Source organism: Phacochoerus africanus, chromosome 9 (genome assembly GCF_016906955.1).
Source record: "Phacochoerus africanus isolate WHEZ1 chromosome 9, ROS_Pafr_v1, whole genome shotgun sequence".
NCBI classification, from domain to species: Eukaryota; Metazoa; Chordata; class Mammalia; order Artiodactyla; family Suidae; genus Phacochoerus; species Phacochoerus africanus.
In genome coordinates, this window is record NC_062552.1 from 115,244,434 (window position 1) to 115,263,353 (window position 18,920).

The window sequence follows — 18,920 nt, forward strand, 5'->3', positions numbered from 1 at the left end:
TTCCCAAGTGGTCCCCAAATTAGAGAATTATTTACGTGCCTTAATGAGTGAGAGTTTTTCTTTCACTAGACTTCACTTAACCTACATTTTTGTTCAACACGAGGGAAGAGTAAAGCATATTATGCTGTATCTACTCAATGATACATATAGAGCCATGACAAAATTATGCTTATGAAGAGTCTGTAATTAAAGAATGCTTATAAATTTACATAAAGAACTGCCAAATAGGAAATTCATTTCTGAGATAAGCACAACGTTATGCAGATGAAAAAGCCTGAAAGGAAGTATCAGCAGTGTGTGTCTCTAGGTGTTCTTATTGCTGTTTTCCCCTTATGCATGATTTAAACTATAGCAAACATTACTTTCAGAATAGGAATAAAGAGTTCCCACTGTGGCTCAGTGGGTTAAGAACCTGACATAGCGTTTGTGAAGATGCAGGTTCCATCTCTGGCCTCGCTCAGTTAAGGATCCTTCATTGCCACAAGCTATGGTGTAGGTCGCAGATGTGGCTCAGATCCAGTGTTGCCACGGCTGTGGCGGAGGCCTCAGCTGCAGCTGACTCAACCCCTAGCCTGGGAACTTCCACATGCCATAGGGGTGGCCGTAAAAAGAAAAGGAAAAAAAAGAAAAAGAACAGGAGTAATACAGTGAACTTCATTTACAGGATCATGGGCCAGCTGAGAGCAGTACACAGACTGGCGAGGACCGAACCCCACCCCATCCACGGCCCCTGAGTGTGTTTCCTCACCGTGTGTTTGAGAGGCTTTTCCTTCTACCCTCAGCCTACGCAAACCTGTCTGTGCTCCCAGCCCAGCCCAGCCCAGCCCATGCTGTCTCTCCATCAGGAGGGCGTCCCTGAGGCTCCCAAACGAACTGGGCCACCTGGTATTTCCACAGCGTTCATCTTACCTCTCAGACACCTGTCAACACTCCCCGAGGTTATGAGTCACCATCGACTTATTCCATACTTCCTAAACAGGATGAAATTCTCTCAGGGCAAGAACTACGCCCTTCTGTTTCTCTTCCTCCTAGGAGTTACAAATCGCTCAACGAATACTCTTGTGATTAATGACATCCATCCCCCTGTTGTCTGGGAGCCAGCCCTTCCCAATCCTTTACCTGAAACAAGCATCTGGCTCACTAGAAGCAAGTGTCACCCAGGAGAGGGTACAAAGCAACTTTCAGTCACTCTGCACTCGACCCCAGTCCCATCTCCCTGTAGCTTGGAGTCTACACATAACTCAAGCTTAGCTTCCTCGTCGCTAGGACAGCACAGGCTGTCTCCTAAGTTTCAGGGCTCTAAAGATTCAAGGACATGATGTGGGGAACTTCAGGCACAGTGGCTGGCACACAGGGGCGTCCTGGTGAACAGGGCCCTCATCCTGGCTCCTCTGCAGGAGTGCCTCCTCGTCTGAGCCTGAGACTGGCTGCCCAGAGGGGACAGGCCCCTGTCATCACTCCCTCTCTGTGTTACCAAGTCCTTTCTTGACCCACCTACCCCATGTTTCCTGAGGCCACATCAGCTGGGTGATGAAGAATAACGAAATGAGATTCTTTGGCTGGTACCCTTACCTGCTTTAGTCGAATCTGTGACTCCACTCAAAGTCTCCCTTTTTTTTCTTTTTACAGCCACACCTGCAGCATATGGAAGTTTCCCGACTAGGGGTCAAATTGGAGCTGCAGCTTCCAGCCTACACCACAGTCTGCAGCAATACCAGGTCCTTAACCCACTAAGCAAGGCCAGGGATCAGTCCTGCATCTTCAAGGACACTATGTCGGGTTCTTAACCCACCGAGCCACAATGGGAACTCCCACTCAGTAATTTCTGGGAGTCCCCAGGGCATGTCTTATGTGCCCTATATATACTCTTCTGCACTCTCTCCTAAGGCTTCTCTTTTGCTTGTCACTAGCTCCCCAACAAGGCCTCTGGTCCCCACCTGAGGGGCTCTCACTCCTGCCTCTGCTTCTGATGCCGAAGGGAGAAAATACCTGCTTCTTACGAGGTTAGAGGAACTGAAGCTGTGTGTGTGATCCTGCAAAGGTTTCGGCTACATTTCTTTTTGTCTCAGTTTTTAGTGTCTTTTCTCTGAAAGTGGTAGGTGTGCCCTAGAATCCTCTTCCTTTCTCAATGGCTGAAGCTGGGCTGCCTGGGCTCCTCTCTCTTAGACTCTCGCTAGATCACTGATGGGGCACTAGATGAGTTTATCAGATGTGTCTGAATGCGTCTTCACCAACGAGGTGGGCACAGCTTAGGCTGAAGCTGGGACCGCATTATGCTCACACAAGGCTTTTCCTGGAAGATCCCTTCCCAGTCCCTGCTCGCACTGCACTCTTTTCTGTGGCCCAGACAAAGCTCTCGAAGTTGTACTTCTCCACCTGCTCCGTTGTCTCGGTTAGAGTGCCTTTCCCTAACAGGGCAAGATGATGGGGATGCGAGAGGGCCCTGCGGGTTCCTCGGGACCACGTGGCTACATGGGACAGTCAAGAAGGCAGTGTTTGGGCTCAGAGCAGAGTGGAACGCAAAGAATTTCAGAGACTGCTGAACAGAAAAGAGCCCAGCAGTGAGCACGAGCCAGAGAGCAGCGCTCAGATGCTCCTCCGAAGGGATAAGCCCTGCCAGGAGGCCTCGGAGAAGCCCGACACACACGTAGGAACAGCAGGTTGCGCCACAGACCGAAGGAGAGGGCGATTTGTGGCTGCAGAGGCTACCTCTTCCCTCCGCCCTCTTCCAGCAGGTGTGAGGCTGACCTTCAGGATTCCAGACGGACAGGATCCATGAACTGGCTGGGGCGGAAATCAGAGGTGGCAGGAAAGCGCCTGCGTGGGGGCCTGGCCGGCAGTCCACAAAGGGCAGGGTCTGGGCAGGGGCAGCGAGATGGAAGCGCAGGAACGGCAACCACTCTGATGGAGGGACCCTCTCCTCGGCTGGAAGGGTCACCCATACGTTTTATTCAGGGCTCCAAATCTTCTACCCCCGGGGAGCACTTCAGAGGGCAAATTAGTACTTCAGTCTGGTTCGGCCCCACCCCCAGGTCTTATGCAAATGAAGCGGGAGTAAAGCCATCCGAAGGTGCTAAGAGCAAAGAAGATGGAAAGCTGAGGAACAGGGTGGTGCCAAGGGAAGGGTCACCCTGCCCCTCTCCCAGCGCTGCGCTCTCATCTGCAGCTGCCGTCCCTGCATCCTGTAAAATAATGTGCAGATGAATAACTTGTGACAAACATGAATAAATTTGGGGCGACTAGTCAAAAAACTCCTGGGAAATTCAAATACTGCTATTGGATACAAGAATACTTAGAGGAAGAAAGAAAAAAAAAAAACACACAACCAAATAGCACCCTGGGAATTAAGAAGGTTTTTTAAAACATGCTGACAAAAGAATTTCATCATAAGGATAAGAAAGCCAAGGAAAAAAATAAATTTGATCTCCTCTTAAACTAGGGTGAGAAATAATGAGATCTGTTATTCTATATAGAACTCTGAAAGCAAGACATCGATAAACAGAAAACTGAAAACAACACAAATGGGCTAATTGAATATGTTACTAACATGGCTACAACACAAAAATACAACAGAATTACTGTTTTGACTTTGTATTTAGATGACTAAATTAGCACATCACATAAAATCAATGTATTAAGACAAATACCATACAATATCACTTATATCCAGAATCTAATATATGACACAAATGAACCTATCTATAGAAAAGGAACAAACTCATGGACATGGATAAAAGACCTGTGGTTGCCAAGGGGGAGGGGGAGGGTTAGGGAGTGGGCTGGATGGGGAGTTTGGGGTTAGGAGGTGCAGACTATTGCATTTGGAGTGGATAAGCAATGAGATCCTGCTGTGTAGCACAGGGAACTATTATATCTAGTCACTTGCGATGGAACGTGATGGAGGATAATGTAAGAAAAATAATGTATATATATGTATGGCTGGGTCACTTTGCTGTACAGCAGAAATTGACAGAACATGGTAAATCAACTATAACACATTTTTTAAAAAATCAATGTATTAAAATAATGACCTAAAGAGAAATACTCATTGGGAGGACAAATACATTTTTACCTAAACATTTGCTGGCAAACTTTTTTGCAAAGGACGCATGGTAGGCAGACTTCTAAGATCCCCAATGATCACTGTCTCCTTGTGTTACAGCCTTGTGTGGGCTGGGACCTAGTGACTTTCTTATAACCAACATTATACAGTAAAGAGGAGAGGGTGCCACTTTCACAATTAGGCTATAAAACATTCCATCCTCCTAGCAGACTCCCTCTATTGCCCTCCCAGCTTGCTTGCACGCTTTGACGAAGCAGTCTGCCATGCTGGAGAGGCGCGCGTGGCAAGCAACTAAAGATGGTCTTCCGCCAACAGCCAGCAAGGAACTGAGGCTCTCAGTCCAACAGCCCAGAGGAACTGAATCCTGCCAACAACCACATGCACTTGGAAGCAGATCCTTTTCCAGCTGAGCCTTGAGATCCCGACAGCCCAGCTAACACTTTGATTGCAGCCTGCGAATGACCTTGAAGTAGAGAACTCAGCTGAGCTGTGCCCGGATTCCTGATCCACAGAAACTCTGAGATAATAAATGCACATTGTCTTAACCCACTAAGATTTGAGGTAATTTGTTACTAAGCAATGGATAATGGATAACGAATACAAGGCCATAATTCAAGCTTTGGAAGCTACTTGATCTCTGGGGCAACTGTTGAGTGCTGCTGCAGCAGGAGAGCAGTGGGACACATGTAAATGGACCAGCACACCGTGTTCTAAGACAACCACTGATGGACCCCCAAACTCAAATTTCATATAATTTTCACGTCACCAAATTTTGTCTGTCTTTTGACTTTTTTCAACCACTTGAGAATGTAAAGGAGTTCCTGGTGTGGCTCAGTGGGTTAAGAATCCGACTAGCACCCATGAGGATGAGGGTTTGATCCCTCGCCTCGCTCAGTGGGTTAAGGATCCGGTGCTGCCACGAGCTGTGATGTAGGTCACTGACATGGCTTGGATCCCGCATTGCTGTGGCTGAGGCCATAGCTGGAAGCTGCAGCTCCAATTTGACCCCTAGCCTGGGCTGTGCCCTGGTGCAGTCCTTAAAAAGACCAAAAAAAAAAAAAGAAAAAGAAAGAAAGAATGTAAAAACCATTCTTAGCTCCTAGGCAGCAGAATGGATCTGGCCTGTGGGCCCTAGTTTGCAGACCCCAACCTAAAGTGCACAACGAGAGCTCTATTTAACCCATTATTTTGATAACACTTAAACCTGAATTTACAACATTATACTTATAACAGTACAATGAGTTGCATTACTAAAGAATATATATATGTCTGTATATATTTATATATATATATATTTTCTCTTTTTTGGCTGCCCCAGGCCAGGGATCACATCTAACCCACAGTTGCAATCTATGCCACTAGCTGTGGCAACACCCAGATCCTTTAATACCCACTGTGCTGGGCTGGTGATTGAACCTGTGTCCTGGTTCCACAGAGATGCTCTGGACCCCATTGCACCACAGTGGGAACTCCAATATTTTATTTATTTCTTTTTTTCTTTTTTTGGGGGGGCCCACACCTGCAGCATTTGGAAGTTCCCAGGATAGGGGTTGAATCTGAGCTGCAGTGGCCAGGCTGCACCATAGCCACAGCAACATAGAATCTGCAGCTTGCAGCAATGCCATATCCCTAACCTGCTGAGCAAGGCCAGGGATGGAACCCACATCCTCATGGATACTAGTCTCATTCTTAACCCGCTGAGCCATAACAGGAACTCCAAAGCATATTTTATTGACAGATAATGAAGAACCAAATAAATATCTTTTGGCAGATACTTTGCAAATCTCTAAGGCAGAGAAGGTGAGACAGAAACAACCCTGGCGGAGATGATGAAAGAGCTGCAAACAAAACCTCTGCGTCCTGATGGGAGGGAACACCCAGCTACCCTGGTTTACGCAGCCCCGGGCATGGACAAGGCTCCTTCTGGAGGGGAGGCAGAAGACCTGAGGGGACACCTTCCTGCGTGGCAGAAACATATTCCCTGAAAGAGGAAGCTCGACGCAGAGGGAGTAGGAGCTAGTAGGAGGGGCCCAAGTAGGAAGTGACACAGGCTACATCCATGAAATAAAAATAATAAACAGACTTGCAGGAAAGCCAAAGAGCAGTCATTCAAGCCCATAATGCTGACAATGTAATGCCTGCTCGCAATGGCACCAAGGCACGAGGAATCTGGAAGTGATTTCAAATGAACAGTTAAGAGAACCCAAAAGATTCACTCTAGATCAAACTACCTTCAAACACCTAAAGCGACGTCTGGGAGAAATAAAAGAATTCCTCTGGTCTTTAGAGGATGGGACCAGGATTGATGTGCAGAGGGGGCTGATTTCAGGTTTGTTTTTTGGGGGGGAGGGACATTCTGTCTAGCTAAAGTTAAAAAATGGGAGTACTTCCTTGAAAATACCTCACACACAATGCTCTCTGTTCACTGATGGTACTTGGACGGAAAGGAGGTGACCGTCAGAGACAAGGATGATGGTCACCAGGAGAAAGCCGTCATCCCATTCTACATGCTTATTACATTTTAATTTTTTTTTTCAGGGCCACACCTGCAGCATAGGGAGGTTCCCAGGCTAGGGATCAAACTGGAGCTGCAACTGCCAGCCTACACCACAGCCACAGCAACATCAGATCCGAGCCATATCTGTGACCTACACCACAGCTCACGGCAATGCCAGATTCTTAACCCAGTGAGTGAGGCCAGGGATCGAACCTGCATCCTCAGGGATACTAGCTGGGTTCATAACCTGCTGAGCCACAATGAGAACTCTATATTTTGAATTTTGATAACCAGAAAAACACATATGTCCCAGTTTTAGGCTACCTGTGGGCAACAATAGGCAATCAGATGACGTGGGTAATCTATTATTTTGAAGCATCTCAAAGAAAAACTATAGGAAGTATACAGAGTTCAGGGAAGATCACAATAATTAAGGAATGCAAGAATTCAATGATCAGAAAGGATGCTGGCTAATTAAGACATTTGGGGACAAGATAATGATACACTTATCTGAATGGTGCATATTTTATAAAGAAGAGACTATGGAAGATCTTACATCAGAAAAGACAATCAGAATGATTATTTGAAAGGAAAAAGTAAAGTAGGACAACTCAGCTATGACACTGTTTGTAATTTTCAGTAACAAAGCAAAACAAAACAAAAACCATGGAATCAGAGGTTAACACCAAGCTTTCAACAAAATCATTAACAACATGACAAAGCGAATAATTAATTGATTAAGGAGAAAGAACCCTAATTAAATTCTTAGGAAATTTGCTCTAGGTTTAAGATTTTAGACAATCTGCTCCAGGCTTTCTTTCTCTTGCTAAAACCAGAATGCCAACTAACTGATCTAAAGGCAATAAAAGCAATTTAAATTTGAACATCCTTTGGTTAAGAATACGCCTGCCACTGTGACCAGCAAAATAGACTCTCTCTACAGGCAGAGCCCACAGTGGAAAGGAAAACTGGGAAAAGATGATTGCTTGTGGATGTGGGATCAGAAAGAGAGAATAGAGAAAACACTATTTAATGCTGTCAGGTTAATTCTGCATTTTTACTTGTCATCAGGACATGTACGACCTTGAAAGGGGACCCAACTTTTCAAGACTACGGTCAAGGTTTCCTGTTATTCTGAGGCATTTTTTAACTGTCAAAAAGCCCATTTCAAATAAGAAAGTCATGTTTAGAATTTTGAATAGTAAGCACGATTTAAATTTGGTTTTAACAAGAAATATTTCTGATCACTTAGCTTCAACATTAAATAAGCTGGAATAGTGAGACATCGTTTACTTTCTAACCTGTCCTGTAAAAAGTACATTCTAATTCTAAAAAAAAAAATTTAGCAGTTTTATTGAAGTAAAACTGATGCACAATAAACTCACCACATAAAGTGTACAAGTGGATAGATTTTGACCCATGTTTACACCTGTGAAACCATCCCCACAATCAAATAATGACAGCCCCACACCCTCCAAAGCTTCCCTGTGTTCCTCTGTCATCCTTCCCCCCACAATTCCCCCCGTGAGCCAGTGTATATACTCACAGGGGAGGGTGGCTCACCTTGAGGAAGGACCCTGAAAACTTATCCTGTTAAGCTTTCTCCTAGTTGTCCCCAGAAGGACCTATGGCCTTTTACTAGAGTAACTGCACACTGGGGAAAAGGAAACCCTCAGACCACTTGAGGACGACTAGGCACTGGTTCTGAAGTGACACTAATTCCAGGAGACTTGAAACATTCCTGTGGTCCAGCAGTCAGAGCAGGGGCTGATGGAGGTCAGGTGGTCAGTGGAGTTTTACCTCCAGTCCATCTCACAATGGATTCAGTGGAGACCTGATCCCAACCTGTGGTATTTTCCTAGGTCCAGAATGCATAATTGGAAAAGAGACTTAGTAGCTGGCAGAATCCCTACATGGGTTCACTGTGGAGATGAACACAGGTCTGGTGGGAAAGGCCAAGTGAAAGCCATTAGAACTGCCTCTACCTGGAAAATAGGGAATCGAAAAGCGGTATGGCATTCCTGGGGGCACTGCCGAGATTCGGGCCACCAGCGAGGACTTGAAAGATGCAGGAGTGGGGATTCCCACCACAGCCCCACGGAAGTGGCCTCTCTGGCCTGTTGCAGAAGATGGATGGGTCTCGGAGAATGACAGTGGATTATTGTGAATTTAATCAGGCGGTGACTCTGATTGCAGCAGCTGTACCAGATGTGGTTTCATTGCTTGAACCAATGAATACATCCCCTGGTACCTGGAATGCAACTACTGTTCTGGAAAATCTATTTTTCTCCAGCCCCATCCACAGGGCCCACCCAAAGGAGTTCCTTTCAGCTGGCAAGGCCCACAGTGGAGGCTCACTGTCCTACCTTAGGGGTCATCCATTCTCTAGCCCTGTGTTATTATAATTTAGTTCACAAAACTCTTGATCACTTTTCTTTTCCATAGATAAGAACACTGGTCCATTACATGGATTGCTTTATGCCGACTGGACCTGGTGAGCAAGAAGAAATAAATCTGACTAAAATTCAGGGGCTTCTACTGTAGCAGATTTCGAGGAGTCCGGTGACATAGGGCACATCGATCTCTCTTCCAAGGTGAAGGATGAGTTGTTGCAGCTGGCCCCTCCCAGCATCAAAACAGAGGCACAATGCCTCGGGGGCCTCTGGATTTCAGAGGCAACATATTCTTCATTTGGGGCTGTTACTCCGGCTCATTTACCAAGTGACCCAAAAAGCTGCTGCTGAGTGGGGTCCAGAATAAGAGAAGGTTCCACACCAGGTCCAGACCACAGTGCAACCTTCTCTCCACTTGGTTCATCTGGTCCAGCAGATCCACTGGTGCTTGAAGTGGCAGACTGGGATGCACTGGGAGCCTCTGGCAGCCCCGAGAGGGGACAGAAGCACAGGCCCTTAGTATTCTGGAACAAAACCACTCCTTTTGAGAAACAGCTCCTGGTCGGCTACGGGTAGAGAATGAACACTTAACTATATGTCCCCAAGTCACATGAAACCTGAGATGCCCATCATAAATTGTTATCTGATCTACCAAGCCATGGAGTTGGGAGTGCACAGCAACCCTCTATCATCAAATGGAATTGGCATACATGAGATTGGGCCAATAGGTGCTGAAGGCACACATGTGTTACATGAAGAAGTGGCCCCAAATGCCCACGGTCCCCACTCCTGGCACACTGCCTTCTCTCTCCCAGCCTGCGTCTATGGCCTCCTGGGGAGTCCCCTACCACAGCTGATGGAAGAAGAGAAGACTCAGGCTTGGTTTATAGATGGTTCTGCACGATATGCAAGGGTGAAAGTGAATCTTGCCAGTGGACAACAGGAGCAATGCATCTCATTTTATTTTTACTCAGGAGAAATAGCCAGACATGCAGTTCTATACTAAGTCATGGGCTGTGGCCAATGTTTTGACTGGATGGTAAGAGACTTGGAAGGAATATGATTGGAAAATTGGTGACAAGGAAGTCTAATTGACAAAGCTATCTGGGGAAGATAAGTGGATAGACAGCTCTGGGCAAAAATGCAAAGATATTTGTGTCCTATGTGAATGCTCACCAAAGGGCGACCTGAACAGAGGAGGATTTAATAGTCAAGTGGACAGGATGGTCTGTTTTGGGGATACCAGGCAGCCTCGTCACTTACCCCTGTCATCAGCCAGTGGGTTCATGAACAAAGTGACCATGGTGGCAGAGATGGAGCTTATGCATGAGCTCAGCAACATGGACTTCCACTCGCCGAAGCTGCCCCGGCTTCAGCCACCACACGGGCTCAATCTGCCAGCAGTGGAGACCAACACGAGTACCCAATATGGCACCAGTTCCCAGGGTAGACAGCCAGCTACTGGTGGCAGGTTGATGACACTGGACTGTTTCCATCACGGAAGGGACAGCGTTTTGTTCTAACTAGGATAGGCATTATGGATATGGGTTTGCTTTTCCTGCATGCAACACTTCTACCAAAACTGCCATCCATGGACTTACAGAATGTCTTATGTACTTCAAGGGATTCCACACAGCACTGCTTCTGATGGAGGAACTCACTTCACAGCAGCAATGGGCCCACACTCGTGGAACTCACTGGTCTTACCATGTTTACCATCTCGAAGCAGCTGGCCTGACAGGACGGTGGAATGGCCTTTTGAAGACTCAGTTACAGTGTGAGCTAGGCGAAAAGGTTCTCCAGAAGGCTGTGTGTGCTCTGAATCAACATCCACCATGTGTGCCATAACCAGGATTCATGGGTACAGAAATCAAGGGGTAGATATGGGAGTGACCCACTGGCAAAATTTTCGCTTTCTGTTCCCATGACTTTATGCCCAGCCAGCCTAGAGATCTTAGTTCTAGAAGGAGTAAAACTTCCTCCAAGAGATATAACGTGATTCCACTGAACTGGAAATGGAAATTGCCATCAGCCACTTTGGACTCCTCTTGCCTCTAGATCAATAGGCAAAAGGAGCGTGACATTGGTTGGGGTGAACGATCCACACTCCCAGGGGAACCTGGACTGCTCGTGCACAATGAAGGAAGGAAGTATGTCTGGAATAGAGGAGATGCCTTAGAGAGTCTAGTAGTTCTAAGCCCTGTGATTAAGGTCAACTGACAACTGCAACTCCACCTAGGCAGGGAAGGACCACTAATGGCCCAGACTCTTTGGGAGTAAAGGTTTGGTTCACACCACAAGGTAATGAACCATGACCAGCTGAGGTACCTGTTGAAGGCAAAAAGGAATGCAAAGTGGGTAGTGGAAGAAGGTGGTTACAAATACCAGTTATGATCCCCAAACCAGTTAGAGAAATGAGGACTATAACTACCACGAGTATTTTCTCCTTATTTTGCTATGGATATAAGTGCGTATAAATATACATATTTGTTTTCTTTCCTCCCTTATTCCTTCATCATGTAAGATAAGATGTGTTGACTTTATATCATGCTATTTAAGTATTTCATTTTTTTTTTCAAAAATTTCCTTCTTTTTGCTTTAATTTGGTCATGCCCATGGCACGTGGAAGTTCCTGGGCCAGGAACTGAACCCGTGCCGCAGTAGTGACAATACAGAATCCTTATCTACTAGGCCATCAGGGAACTCTGGTATTTAGGTATTTTAAATTCATACCATGGTATTTAAGTTGGGGTTTCAAGGAGCAGAGCAAACGTCACTATACCACTCGAGGACATTACATCCTCTTCTGGGGAAGGGGTTAGTGGGTTTTCAGGACAGCTGCATCATGTTAGGTGGAATTATGACCTTGTAAATGTCTTTGGAGATTAAGTATGGTTTAAGGTGACGCAAATGGCTGCCAAGTTGACAGGGGCTGGACCTAGGATGGTTAACTTTAAGTGTCACTTGACTGGGCCACAGGCTGAGATGAAACATTATTTCTAGACACATCTGTGAGGGTGTTTCTGGATGAGGTTAGCATTTGAATCCTCTCCTCAATGCGGGTGGGCACCATCCAATCCCCTAGGGGCCTGAACAGAAAGAGAAGCAGAGGGAGGGTTGGGTCCCTGCCTGCCTGCCTCCTGCCCAACCTGGGACACTGGTCTTCTGTCCTTGGACTGGGATTTACGCTACTGAGAGGCTCTTCTCATTCCGAGGCCTTCGGACTTGGACTGGAATTGCACCATGGCTTTCTTGGGTCTCTAGCTTGCAGGTGGCAGATCGTGGGACTTCTTAGCCATCATAATCCCGCGAGCTGATTCCTTACAGTCAATCTCCTTTTATAGATACATGTGTACATCCTATTGTTTCTACTTCCCTGTGGAGATCCCTGGGTATAGACAGTCACTTTATTTTCAGCCATTCCAGGGAGTACACGGTGGTATCTCATTGCGGTTTGTTTGCATCTCCCTAAAGACTAATGATGCTGGTCATCTTTTTATATGCTCATTTGCCACCCATTGATCTTTGTTGAACTGTCTGTTCGAATCTTTGGCCCCTTTAAAAAAATGGAGGGTTTTTTTCTCCTTGAGTTTTAAGAGTTCTTTATATATTCTGGATACCAGTCCTTTATCAGACATGATTTGTAATTTTATCCCAGTTTTAGCTTGTCTTTCCATTCTCTTAACAGTTTTTTCTTTCAAAGAGCAGACGTATTTGATTTTGATGAAGTCCAACTTATCAATGTTTGCTTTTATAGACTGGATTTTTGTGTCTTACCTAAGAAAATTTTGCTTAACCCAAGGTCACAAATATTTTTCTTTATGTTTTCTTCCAAAAATTTTATATTTTAAGTTTTACATTTAGGTCTGTGATCCATTTAAAAATTTTCTATGATGCAATTTATCAAAGTTAGTTCTTTTCTCATATGATAGCCAACGGTTTCAGCATCATTTGTTGAAAAACTATCTTTTCTCCATCAAACTGAATTCGAAACTTTGTTAAAAAAATCAGGTCCCTATATCTGGATTCTATTGTATTTCATCCATGATTGGTCTATTCGGATACAAACACCACAGTGTCTAACTGTTGTAGCTTATAAGTCTTCAAATCAACATTGGTCTACTTTTTCAAAGGTGATTTGGCTATTCCAGGTTCTAGGCACTTAGACCTAGGTTGCCAATTTTTACATAAAAAAAGAGGGGTAGAGAAGCCTGTTGGGATTGTAATTGTGTTGAATCTATAGATCAGTTTGGAGAGAAATAACATCTTAATTGAGTCGTTCCCTCACACACGTGTGCTTATCAATACTTAGTTGAATAGTACTTGAGGGGTACCTTGTGTAAGTCTCTGGATTTCTCTCTCTTGGCAGCTTTCTTTCTGAGTTTTCTTTCTTTCTTTTTTGCCACATAGACAGCATATGGAAGTCCCAGGCCAGGAATTGAACCTGCGCCACCAAGCAGCAACCAGAGCCACAGTGGTGAGAATGCAGGAGCCTTGACCTGCTAGGCCATCGGAGAACTCCCTTGGCAGCTTTCTCCTCTCCACTGCTGCCCTGCGAACTCCAGCTCCCTGGTCTTCCAGGACCATCATTTCCATTTCAGCTCCACTAGTGTTTCGCCTCCTGCACTCCCACCTGGATATTCTCAAGTCAGTAAGCTGGACAACCACAGGGCTCGCCTCGTTGATTTCCTGTCTCTGTGTCCACTGTGCTTCATGCGAGACAGTCAGTGCCTTCAATACTGTTGTGTCATATATTTTTCCCATTTAAAAAATTGTTTCAGGCAGGAAAGTTAATTGGTCCCTCACCAAGGTGTTTTCCCAACTTGGTAAGAAAGTGGGAGTTTCAATTTTATGTCAAATCTGTGCTCAAAGTTATTAACATTCAAGTAAAAACAGGACAAAAACATAACTAGTAATTAGTATGATGTTTTAATCACTCTTCATTTATTTGTTCATTCGCTCATTTCATTTCAAAAACATTTATTGAACTCTGCATGGTAAGCACTGTCCTGGCACTAAGCATACAATGCAGAGGACTGAAGCCAGACCCGCCCCTGGCTCTCACAGAGCTTACAATCTAGTGGGGGACACAGACATTAATCAAATAATTACAAACAAAAATGTAACACTGCAATTGTGGTAACTGCTACGTAGGAAAGAAAGAGCAGAATGCTATGATTACCTCTAAGAGGGTGGTTTTATGCTATTTGTTTCTATTGTGCCTTCATCCATGATTTGAAAAATATCACTGTTATGTTCAAGTCAAAAGAAATAACATTATGTATTCCATGGGGAAAAAGTAACCAGCAAATAAAGGCTAGGTTAAGATAATATGCTAAGTGCTTTGGAGAGCACAAAAATTATGACACCATCTATAAAAATTAAGATCTAATTGGGCACATAAAATGCAAAGAAACAGAAAGGCTACGTATCTACATCCTATAGGAATACACATGGAAATTTACCACTTACACACCATTCTGGTTTACCTTCACTGAAAAATTACTTTCTCTATAAGCCTAAATGCGGAAATTTGATAAGTTTCTTTGAGAAAACAATACATTCATTTTATTTTGTTAGATCTTACCTAGATATCTCAGCTTGGGAATTCTTCTCGCCATCCACAGTGAAAGGAGATGCTCCGGTTAGTAATTCATACATCAGAACACCTAAACTCCACCAGTCAACCGCCTACAAAACAACAGTAATTTCATTTTCTAGAATGTTAACTAATTATATTTTGTAAGAAAGTAAGACAAACAAAATAAAGCTGTATATTTAAACGATATCTTGACAAAAAGATTTTGTACATAGGTTTCTGTGCAAGGAGCATTAAATTAGCACATGCAAGAAAGACACTGAGAGGAGAAACATCTAGGTATCATCAGAATAGAATTTAAGCATGGCGAAGTCAATCGAGGGGCTGAAAGTGTTTCAATTATTTCCTAAACTAGTAATGTTTTACTTCAGTTAACTTTTAAAATTTAAAATAAATTTTCAAAATTTTAAGTAAAATCTTGGGATTTATGATAGGGGGAAAAAGTACCAATTAGCTTTTTTTTTTTTTTGGTCTTTTTGCCTTTTCTAGGGCTGCTTCCCGCGGCATATGGAGGTTCCCAGGCTAGGGGTCTAAATGGAGCTGCAGCCACCAGCCTATGCCAGAGCCACAGCAACGTGGGATCCGAGCTGCATCTGTAACCTACACCACAGCTCACGGCAATGCCAGATCCTTAACCCACTGAGCAAGGCCAGGGATTGAACCCGCAACCTCATGGTTCCTAGTCGGGTTCGTTAACCACTGCGCCACCATTTTTATTAGTTATTCAGTTCCAATAAATGTGAAGTTTCTTAAAGAAAGAAAATCCCATGAAAACAGGTTCCTTTTTCATAACCACCTAAATCAATTCCTCTTATGGAAACTAATACATAAATCTAACAGTCTTCATAGAGAGATTGAAAATAATATAAAATAAAATGTGATCTACATTGGAAAACAATTTATAAAAGCAGTTACCTGCACTGAGAGCACAGCAAATTATATATAATTTAAAGAATCTTGATATTTTGAACATTAGTTATTTTACAATTAAGTAAATCAAGACTTCAACAATTGTTGAATATATGGGCTTATACGAATGAGAGATTAACTGATACTAAAATTGTAAACTCTGCTTCCAAATTGCAAAGCCAAGGTTTCAGAGAGATGATGCAAATTTGTGAGCCTATAGCTATTTTCAAGAAAATAAATAACAATAACAAATGCGGAGTTCCCGTCGTGGCTCAGCGGTTGATGAACCCCACTAGCATCCATGCAGAAGCCGGTTTGGTCCCTGGCCTTGGTCAGTGGGTTAAGGATCCAGTGTTGCGGTGAGCTGTGGTGTAGGTTGCAGACTCTGCTCGGATCCTTTGTTGCTGTGGCTGTGAGGCAGGCGGGTGGCTTCAGCTCCGATTCAACCCCTAGCCTGGGAATCTCCATATGGCGTGGGTGCGGCCCTAAAAATAAAAATAAAATAAACAATAACAAATAAACTAAACCAATTCAATTCTCTTATTTTTACAAGCAGCTGAACAGTCATCTGAGTCAGAACACTTAAAACGCTGGATGTGAAACTATGCTCCTAAAACGATACAGATCTATAATCAAATTCCTAGTCATGGACTGAAACCAGTTCCACACAAGCTCGACCTTTCCCTGGGGCTCTTCAATATATGATTAGTCATTAGCAACGAGACCACCGAGTCTCCACACTTAGGATATTCGTATTGTATATGTGAGATCTGGAAAGGGAATGAGGAAGAGGGGGAGACGAGGAGCAAAAAAATAGCCAGAATTCCTTATTTGGAGACAATTATTGTGAGCCACACGGGAACTCTGTTATTTGGAGAAAATTATTATCAAAGCAGAAGTGTTAAGAAAGAACTAAACCAATGTGTACCCTTTAATACAGGAAGAAAAAATATGTGATCTGGACTTTATAACTACTTAGCTTCATCTACAATCTTCATTTTGCATATACGAAGGGAAGGGAGGAGGAAAAAACTTAGCTTTTTCAAGGGCTTAGGAAAACAAACTTAGACTATCTTGAATGGAGAATTTTTTTCTTTCTCCAGGGATTGTTACAGTGGGTTTTTTTTTTTTTTCTGTTGATGAGATAATTAACAAAGCCTCCAGTATCATTACAAAATTAAAAGCAGACATTGGGAATAAGGGAGTTCCCATCGTGGCACAGCAGAAACGAATCCAACCACGAACCGTGAGGTTGTGGGTTAGATCCCTGGCCTCATTCAGTGGGTCAAAGATCTGGCATTGCCGTGAGCTGCGTTGTTGGTCAGCAGCTGTAGCCTCCATTCAACCCCTAGCCTGGGAACCTCCATACGCTGCAGGTGCGGCCCTAAAAAGCAAAAAAAAAAAAAAAAAGAAAGAAAGAAAGAAAGAAATTGGGAATAAGAAAATACGAGATTCTTATTTTAATAATCTCTTAGAAAGCAAATATCGACAAAGGTGAAATAGTCAACTGTGTGTCTCTGTATGTCTTTTTCTAGCAGAAATCAATAATGTCAATAAGCATTGTTCAAAATCACTCAGCATGACGTGACTCCTACAGGAACAATGAGCAGTGTTTATGCATTCAGTGACACCTCTGCATTGCACTGGGCTCAGTTGTGTGCCAAAAGACCAGGTCCCATGCAACAGACAGAAAGTGATTTTTGCTTTAAGTACCATTATAACTGCTGCTTTGCTCAAGACATGACACTTTTGTTTGAAGAATTAGTTGATTTTGAGGTTTCCTTTTAACAAGAGTGTTATTATAAAACAAAAATTATTCTCATCAATAATACCTGAAAAAAAAAGAAATCTAGAATGTTCTAACTTTTCTATTACCTTTCTTCCAAGACACTAGATATTTGTGGAAGGAAAGGAAAAGAAAAAAAAAATAAAACAACACCAGAAAGAGGACTGTTGAAGAGACTGCATCTAAGTTATTAAGTAGGAGTCCTATTATACATTTTATAAAGATAGATCAAAAAGTATCAAAAATAGAACATACCTTGTCATGTCCTGAATCTCCTCCTCTGACAATATCTGGGGCCATGTATTCAATAGTTCCACAAAAGGAATAGGCTCTTTCAGCCTTAAACAAACAAACAAAAAGGAATCTGATTTTAAGCTGGTATGGTAAGTGACAAAAACAGTTAATATTACACATCAGTACCGAGATGCACCACAGTAGCAAAGCAGAGGCAGAATCTACTTGGCAGACCATCTTTCCACCAGGGCAGATGAATATACACACACATCCAATACGAGGTCAATGGGTGAATGTCCCGGCAGAAAGACTCCCCAGGCCTGATAGCCTACTATCATCCCTCCATCCGTGCCTCCCTCCATCCATTCATCTATTCACAAATCCACTCATTCACCCTTCTTCTTTTTTGTATGTGTATATATTTCAATCACTGATTTCTTTAACTGTTCTCGTAGGAATGTAACTAGTCCTAGTAGGGAACATGGGATACTTAACAGTTTTAGTGTAAATCACTGTATTTCCAGATAGGCAAGACTGGGAAACCAATGGGAAACCTGAAGGGGAAAGGAAGAGCAAATGCTTCAGAGGAAATGGGGAGCCCAACAATGAAAAAGGATGAAAAGAATCCCTCTGATTTAACCACCATGTTTAAGTTGGGACTGCCAATGATAGGCTTAGTGATAAACTGCCTTTAAAAAAATATTGTCGCTTAAGACAGTTGCTTCTCTTTTGTAGGACTTTAAAAAAAAGTCTAATTTAATATATCAGCCTGAAAGTTAATCTAAAAAATTAATTTAAAAAATGACCAACTGTGTCATGTCTCGATGGAATAAAGGAGAATATCTGAATTGTTATAAAGATATATTAGGGGAAAATAATTACTCTTTAATAATATACATTTGTATGGCTATATCTGAAATTTTAAAGGCATTTTGGTGTCATTAAAATATTTTACAAAATTGTTTTAGAGGAAGCTTTTCAATTTACACTTTACTCTTCTTTCACTAACAAGGTTTCAAGAGAAAGATGCATGCTTCTTATTTACCAATTTAAACATAAAGAACACTATCTCAGTGAAGTTATAGAAGTGGTAAAGTCCCCAACTTTACTGGCTGAAAGTTAAGCCTGGAGATAATGAATGCAATGAATTTATTCAAACCCTGTGATAACGAATGTATTAAAACTACTTAATTATGACATATAGCTCAATAATTTTATATAAATAATTTTATGTACATACAATTAATATGGTTTATAACTTACTTTTTCTTTTTTTATACTATATATGCAGAAAGATTACTATTCCCCTAGAAACTGAAAGAAATAATTCAATCATGCTTAGATCTGCAGAAATTTCCTTTCTTATTAGCTGGCAGAATAATCCTATGGAATAGCTAATGTAAATCACACATCAAATGTCATTGTCTCTCTGTTTCATC

At 43.0% G+C, this 18,920-nt stretch overlaps 1 protein-coding gene and 1 long non-coding RNA gene across 3 annotated transcripts in view; one reads left to right on the forward strand and one right to left on the reverse strand.

The window, feature by feature from the left end:
* LOC125135442 (uncharacterized) overlaps window positions 1-11,419 on the forward strand; it is an 82,710-nt gene extending 71,291 nt beyond the window's left edge. The window contains exon 3 of the long non-coding RNA XR_007136961.1: window positions 9,006-11,419. This is a non-coding gene — a long non-coding RNA (uncharacterized LOC125135442). The remainder of the gene's footprint in view (window positions 1-9,005) is intronic.
* RPS6KA5 (ribosomal protein S6 kinase A5) overlaps window positions 1-18,920 on the reverse strand; it is a 187,952-nt gene that overhangs the window by 36,098 nt on the left and 132,934 nt on the right. For both annotated transcript variants that reach the window (XM_047795605.1, XM_047795603.1), the window contains exons 6-7: window positions 17,503-17,586; window positions 14,541-14,644 (exon numbers count right to left, since the gene is read on the reverse strand). In XM_047795605.1, coding sequence (XP_047651561.1) covers window positions 14,541-14,644; window positions 17,503-17,586 — 188 coding nt within the window. The remainder of the gene's footprint in view (window positions 1-14,540; window positions 14,645-17,502; window positions 17,587-18,920) is intronic.